Source organism: Hemicordylus capensis, chromosome 1, assembly GCF_027244095.1.
Source record: "Hemicordylus capensis ecotype Gifberg chromosome 1, rHemCap1.1.pri, whole genome shotgun sequence".
Classification (NCBI taxonomy): domain Eukaryota; kingdom Metazoa; phylum Chordata; class Lepidosauria; order Squamata; family Cordylidae; genus Hemicordylus; species Hemicordylus capensis.
Window position 1 is genome coordinate 355729700 of NC_069657.1, and position 8070 is coordinate 355737769.

Here is an 8070-nt window from a genome sequence, read left to right on the forward strand (position 1 = left end):
AGTGTTTTCTTTCTTATTCTGAATTGGTTTTCAAAATATTGTGAAGTTGTCACAAAACCAATTCAGGGAAGCAGGTAGTATTCCCATCTTTTTGAACTGGCTTTATGATGTTGCCATGTCTCCAGATCTGACTGATTATGTGAAATCATGACATCCTCTCAATCACAATGTGGTTACAGATTGGCAAGGATCACAGTTCGGGAAACAAAAAGGAAAAATGGTATGGGAAACAGCAGAACAGGCATTAAAAGGACAGACATTGGGAAGGGTACAAACAGTGTACAAACATCCTCAATATTTGTACCAAAAATGTGCACTGGAGGATACTTGTTCAGCGAAAGTAATAATATTCACACTCTGTATCTGACTCAGTAGCTACATGTCAGCATAGGAACGGGGAACTACATTGAACCAAGGACTATGCCTTAAATTTTGGTCTATGACCGTAAATAAACATGACTTGACTTGACTTGACCCAAGGACGATAAAATAAACTTAGGTTTCCGTCCTCCCCACATACACCTGTGAAGCCCAATTCACATATGTTAAAGGGTCATGTATTTATTTGGGGGGGGGGCAGACAGGTAGGTGCAAAGAAGCATTTTTAGTGTTCACAGCAGCAACATGTTGTTCCAAGTGACCAGGTTGGTACCTACCATGTTTTTCTCCCAAGGAGCTGGACCAACACGATGTCCTCTGCTTAACTGGGCAAGAGGCACCTTCCAGATTCCTTTATATTTAGCTGGGGAAGAGCAACTTTCCCTATTCAGCCTCAGCACAGCACAAGGAATTATCTTATTATTCTTTTTCTTTGTAAATCGCTTTGAGAACTGTTTAATGGGAAAGCAGTATATAATAATAATTCTACGACATGTTGCACTTCTGGGGGGAAATTGTGAAATCACTGCCACCGCCACCCCCCACAGCTGCTAAGAGGAGTGCTGTCATCATGAAACAGGCAGTGGTGAAAACAACAATGAAGAGACAGTCTGGCTTTTCTGCCCCCCCCCCGAAAACCCCTCCACCAAAATTCAAGCAAAAAAGTTCTCATATAAGAACTCGGCTCCAGCAGAAAAAAGTCAGTTTATTGAGCAGAACATATGAAGGGCCCAGATGGATCAGAACAAGGGTCCATCTAATCCAGCATCCTGTTTTCGGCAGTGGTCAACCAGATGCCTATGGGAAGCCCAGAAGCAGGACATGTAGACAAAGAGCCTGCTTCCACTGGTATATCTGTCATGCTAGTAGCCATTAGTCAAATCCAAACTAGTATAGTATATGAAGAATGCTTCCATACTCTCATGGAAGGGAGGAGCCATTTTCAGCATTCACCCCTTCCCTCTAAAGCTGTCTGTGCCTTCCTTGAGGGCCCTGCAAGCTTCAGGAACATATTTTCAGGAGGCACAGGCAGCTGCAGAGAGAAAAAAGGATTGTAAAAATAGTCTCTTCACTCAATGCACACACGGAAGCATTCCCGATGCACAACTCTTAGTCAGAAAATAGGCCATTGATATTTCTTAATTATTACTTAGTAATAATTAAAAGAGAGAGATAAGTTTAAAAGTTTAACTTGTATCTATCATGGCATGTACTATAGAAGTGCCTGTAGAAAGAATCTTTTTTTGGCAATTATTGACTTCTGATTTCCTTTTCTTATTAGACAACGTTTTTCATGACAAGTCTTCACCAAAATACATCCAAGTGGACACGGAGCAGACATCAATTATCCCAGTTCACCAGGTTATTGACAAAGTAAAGGGGTACTACAGTACTCATTCTGACAACTTCTATAAAAACATTATCATGTCGGACACCTTGAGCCACAGCACAAAGTTTTGAGTTTTTTATCATCATTTTACAAACGGCCTGAGGCTTCAGAATGGAGAAAGGACTTGGTAACTGAATAATGAAATAAATATTTACCAAGGCTTGTGCTTTGTCCAGTTATATCAACATTTCTTTAGCAACTTCATATCAAAAAGGGTTTCCCCCTCTCACATACTGTTGCAGGAATCTAACATCTAATTAGTTTTCTCCACTAACATAGGTTGACCCTTCTTCAATTGTCAGATTTCTGCCATGTCCTATTAGCATATTAGTTGTGTGTTGATCCCATCTGTACCTTTTTAAAAATTAAGAAGATCCTAGAGCACTAAAATGAGACTTGTAACTCTGAAAGAAAACTAAATGCATACTACCAAGATTTTGGATGCAACATTTTTAGATGAAGTAGTTCTCAGTTGATTATGTCTTTACTTACAAGCTATATATTTATTTTTAATTCCTTCTTCTTGGGTATTTCGTCCACAGTTTTTGGTGGGGTTTTTTTTGCTGGTTTCCCCCCACAGACAAGGAAACCCTGTCATTAGTGAATTAATTGCACCTGTTGGCACAAAGCAAAACTGTGTTCAAATAATACACTCTTGATTTTCTTTGCTAAGTCTGGGCCACATTTATAACTTTGTGACAGATATAGCTGTCATGTAGGTCTGTACTTCTTTACTTTTAGAGGTGCATGATTAAGAGTTTTGTGTAACTTGAAAGTTTGCATTGTTCTAGAGCAGGGCTGCACAACTTTGGTCCTCCACCTATTTTTGGCCTACATCTCTCATCATTCCCAGCCACAGTGGCCAGTAGTCAAGGATGATGGGAGTTGTAGGCAAGCATCTGCAGGAGGGCAGATTGTGCAGCCCTGTTAGAGAGCAAAAAGAATTGGTCCAATAAAACACATCACCTTTCCTATCTATTATCAGATAAGTGAATTCCTGTGCCAGGCCCAAAGTATCATCGTTAAACTTTCATTAATTGAATATAATGGATGAAAATGCAACAGTTTTCACATTGTTTACCTGATCCAAGAGTTCCTTTACATGTATAAGATAGCCAGGATGGAGCATGAGCAAGGCTTACCCATTGATTCCAATATCAAGAGCAACTGTGTAGCCAGTTTCTGTGATGCATTCAGACCAAAGAGCTAATTTAAGTCAGTGGGAAGCCTATTGATGTAGGAGCTCCATGTGTGCATGAAACCACACCTACATCAATGTATCAGAGCCTCTGGTTGTTAACATGTGCATATTTATGCATTTTGCCTATGTGTGTGTATCAGTGTAGAGAATAAGTAGCATCAACATGTTGCTTGGAGAAGTATGTTCCACTTGCACAAGATGGGAGAGGATACTTTCACTGATCCCTCTGCTTCCCTCTGCTTCCCTCTGAAGCCTCCTGTGTTCCCTTGCCCTATTATGTCCCTGAAGGTCTCTCAGGAATATGTTTTTAGGGGGCATTGGAGACAGCAGACAAGAGTATAGGTGAACATCGCTCCTCCTCCCTTGCACTAGCAGAACATAATTCAAGCAGAATTTTAGTCTGGATCCTGCTCATTGACATGTTGCATAAAATCAGTTGAAAAATTTATTCAAATGCACCAATCCACAGAAGCAGCTGAGTTTTCACACTTTTATTTTTTATTTATTTTTCAGAACAACACTTTTACCACCATCCTCCAACATTAAACAGCCATTCACATTTTTACTCCTCCAGATTTTAACAACGTTTTGAATTGCAGCCTGTTGCTGCAATACACACATTTAGAGCCAGTGAGGAGCTTCAGATTAACACTGCGCTAGCACAGCAGAAAATGTTGTGCATATGCAAGATGATAATGTAGTAAAGTTGTGCAACCTCCTGTATAAGTGCTGTGCTTGCAAGAAGGATAGCAAGGGCTGACACCCAGACTAGTGCTGTGCTAGCACAAAGAGAGGGGTTATTTATTTTTATTATTTAATTTATATACCACCTTTCATTAAAACAATCCCAAGGTGGTTTACACAGAATTTAAAAACAAGATTGTAAAAATGACACAATTAAAATATTAAGCTAAAAATCTAAAACAAATCTGATTAAAAATTTAAAACACAAGCATAAAAGCAGCACAAAATACAAAGAAGCAGCAGCAGAGACAATCATATAAAAGCCTGGGTAAAACGCTAAGATTTAACATGCTTTCTAAAAACTGTTATGGAGACAGAGTATTGTTAAATGTATATGTTATGCATGTATCTATGGATCTCAATAGGCTAGATCCATTTCAAACTGGTTTTTTGGCAGGCTATGGGGTTGAGACTGTCTTGGTTGCCCTGATTTATTATCTCCTATTAGGAATTGGCAGAGGAATTGATTATGTTGGTCATTTTGGATCTCTTGGTGGCTTTCAATACCATCGACCATGGTACATTCTGGAGCATCTGAGCGGGTTGGGAGTGAGCGGTACTGCTTTACTGTGGTTCCACTCCTACCTCTCGGGCAGATTCCAGATGGTATCACTTGGAGACTGTTACTCTTCAAAACAAGAGCATCAGTATGGAGTCCCACAATGCTTTTTTAACATCTACATGAAACTGCTGGGAGAGATCACCAGAACTTTGGTGCAGGGTGCTATCAGTATGCTGATGATACCCAAACCTCATAGGGAAAAGGCATAAGTTCCCTAAATATCTTCCTAGAGACAATGATGGGCTGAATGAGGGATAACAAACTGAGACTGAATCCAAATAATTTGGATTTGAATCCATCCAAATAAGATGGAGGAACTTATTGTGCGGAGTCAGAACTCAGGAGACAACTTTGAATTGCCTATCCTGATTGGAGTTTCACTTCCTCAGAAGGAACAGGTATGCAGTCTGGGAGTGTTTCTGGATCCAAACCTCTCAGTTTGAGGCAGGGGCCAGAGGTTATTTCTGTCCGCTTCAGCTGATACTCCATCTGCATCTGTTTCTTGAGATAAACAACCTCAACACAGTAGTGGATATGCTGATAACCTCCAGACTTGATTATGGTCTTCTGTACAAAGTCCGGAAACTGCAATTGGTGCAAAATGCCATAACAAGGTTGGTCTCTGGGTCAGCTCAAAGAGACCACATTACACCTATACTAAAAGAACTGCACTGGCTACCAATGTTTCCGGGCAAAATACAAAGTGCTGGTTGTAACCCATAAAGCCCTAAACAGCTTAGGTTCAGGATATTTAAGAGAACACCTCCTTTGTTATGAGCCTCTCCCCTATTTAGATCATCAGGGGAGGTCCGTCTACAGTTACCACCAGCTTGTCTGGTGGCTACTCAGGGATGGGCTTTCTCCATTGCTGCCCCGAGGCTTTGGAATGTGCCCCCTGTTGAAATAAGTGTCTTCCCATCTCTGATAACTTTTAAGAAGGCAGTTAAGACACATTTGTCCATCCAGGCTTTTAATAAGGCTTTTAATTCGATTTACAGATGTTAACAAAGTTTTAATTTTGGCTGTTTTATTGTAAACTGACCAGAGAGATAGGTTTGGAGTGGTATATAAATATGTTAAATAAAAGTTTGCAGATATGTGCAAAGTTGTGGTGCTTTGCAATATACAACCGCTGGAGGGAGACCCTCTCCAGGACATATACAAAGTTGTAATAATAATAATAATAAACTTTATTTTTTAGCTGCCCCATAACAAATTGTTCTCTGGGTGGCTCACAACAGAGGATTAAAACATACAATAAAAACACATAAAACATTAAATTATAACAGACAAAAAAGTGAAAATACAAAATACAATACAAAGCAGCTTAAAAACTCATTTTAAAATTAGCTAAAAATCAGATCAAATCTGAAAACTCAAATTTTAAAGACCAGGGTGAACAAAAAGATCTTTACCTGGCATCTAAAAGAACAACGTGATGAAGCCAGGTGAACCTCACTGGGGAGGTTATTACATAAATGGGGCGCAACCACCCACCCCACCTCATTTGACAGGGGAACCTGGAGGAGGGCCTTCAAAGAAAATCTTAAGGTACAGGTAGGGACATATGGGGCAAGCTGCTTTCTCAGGTAACCTGGTCCCAAGCCATTTAGGACTTTAAAGGTTAAAAACCAGCACTTTGAATTGGGCCCAGAAATAGACTGGCAGCCAGTGTTGTGTAGCATGTTAACATCTTCTGAGCAGACATTCATTTCTTTGTGCATTTCTTTCTGCTACATCCTTGTGCTAGTGCAACAGCATTGTGTTAGCATGAAACAAGTATGGCATGTAAGCTTTTGACTTCATGGAACTAGCTGGTGCAACATCCTTGAGCTAGCACAAGCTGTTTACACAAGTGCAGCATTAGTCTGGATGTGAGACAGCATGTCTTATCTTTACAGGGGAAATATGTTGTAAATACATATATTTTTCACTGAGATAAAATTTGTAGTTAAAATAAATATAAACAAATTAGCGTCACTCATAAAACAGTGGTTGTTGCTTCTCACTTGCCCTTTCAATAACCCTGCCTCTTAACTTCCTCCATTCCTTCTCCAGTTTTCGTTTTCTTTTTCTGACTCCTGTTGCAAGTGGTAGGTCATGGAATCCCCTACTGCCTGCTACTACTACCACATTGTAACAAAAAATGATGTATGCGTGCTTCTTCAATATACATTTTGAAGTTCTTATAATTAGTTGCAATGCTTTCCTTCTACATCACGTGTTTTAAGAACTTCTTCATGTTTATAGTCCAAATAATTTTGTCCAGTTACAGTGAAGTACTTGAATTGCCAACTATTGAGACTCTGTTTAGATTTCACTGAGATTAAATTAACCTAAATCAAGTATTTCACCTCAGATGGGTCGTGGATCATTCTTTATGAATTAAATGATACCTGATGACTTCAAATTATTTCATAGTCTAATGTGATAAAATAGCTTCATTATAAAGAAAGATCATTTATATTTAAACGTTGACTCAACTTGTATATATATATATAATTTCTTTCTTAATCACTTACAAAATGTGGGTTTTAGTGTGAGATATTTTTCAGCCAATAGGGGGGCAAAGAAGGAGAAGTACATGTTTTCTTAAACTCTGCATAAATGTTTTGTTATGAAATAAAATAATGCAGTTCAATAAGATTTTTTTTAAAGTATAAATTTCCTGACTAAATCCAAGCCATTGCCTATCCATCAAATTCATGTACAATTTCCTTATATTTTCACTAAATTAAGAATATCCTTTGCTTTTACTACTATGTAGTAATCTTAAACTATGTCTTTCAGTTATATATTTTTCAGTGCTGTTTCTTCTGTCACTTTTTCCCCAGTGTAAATCTTTCATTCTGTTGGCATAGCATCACCTCCCTTGTATATAATTATTTATTTTTGAGGTTTTAAATATGTCAACTTAGTGTTAGCATACTGTCTGTTCTTAGATTATATGCATCTGTTTTACGATAGAAGGTGAGAGAAAATTAATCTCTCATATATGAATGAGATATGTGTGTGTATGTATGTATGTATGTATTGTATTTTCCATTTGAAAAGTGTACTGTGTATGGTATTATTGTTTAGCATTATGAGGGAAATGATGATGTAATGTCAAATACTGGTCAGAAGGGACTAGTGAGATGGATTTAGAGAGTGACCAAAGCAGAAATAAAGTATTCCATTTGTTAGTTCTTCAAGAAATTAATTTTTTTAAAAATAGTGAATGGCTTTTTATTCTTTGCAGCTGAGTGGCAAAATTGTTTGGTGAAATGCTGGAGAATAAGCTTCTGTTTGTGCAGTATATGTGACCTTGCTTAACTAGAAATATGAGAGCAATTTTGCAAAATAGATGAGAATATGTTTTGAAAGCTGATTTTCATGGCAGTGATAGTGTTTTCCCCCCCTTCCTGTTGATGTAAGTGTATGAGAATGTGAGTTGGGGAGAGGAAGAAAGACATAATGCATAATGATATACAGTAAACTAAATCCTGACAGAACATCATGGACATGGAACACAGAGATATTTGCACCCCACACCTCCCCAAAAGCCCAGAGCAACATTTTAGCACTGAAACAACCCTGTGAGATAGATTAGAGTGATTCAAGTCCTATTCATACATGGTTATACCTACATTCAAATATCTGTTCATATGTAGATGTTTTAGTGTAGATGACTATACATGCATTCATTTTAAAAGAGAATCTGGGTACAGGCCCCTGAAATTGAGGTTACAGATAGGAAGTGTACTGTTATACTTTTATGCAACATAGCATGTACATAACTGTACTTGTGTGCAT

The 8070-nt window shown here is 38.3% G+C and overlaps 1 protein-coding gene across 7 annotated transcripts in view; it reads left to right on the plus strand.

The window, feature by feature from the left end:
* The window catches only part of ADGRG6 (adhesion G protein-coupled receptor G6), a 185804-nt gene extending 178341 nt beyond the window's left edge, over positions 1 to 7463 (plus strand). For 6 of the 7 annotated variants that reach the window (XM_053290074.1, XM_053290064.1, XM_053290054.1 and 3 more), the window contains one exon: positions 1661 to 7463. In XM_053290074.1, coding sequence (XP_053146049.1) covers positions 1661 to 1839 — 179 coding nt within the window. In that variant the 3' untranslated portion in view covers positions 1840 to 7463. The remainder of the gene's footprint in view (positions 1 to 1660) is intronic. The other variant, XM_053290113.1, reaches the window with a different exon arrangement.
* The last annotated feature ends 607 nt before the right edge of the window (positions 7464 to 8070 follow it).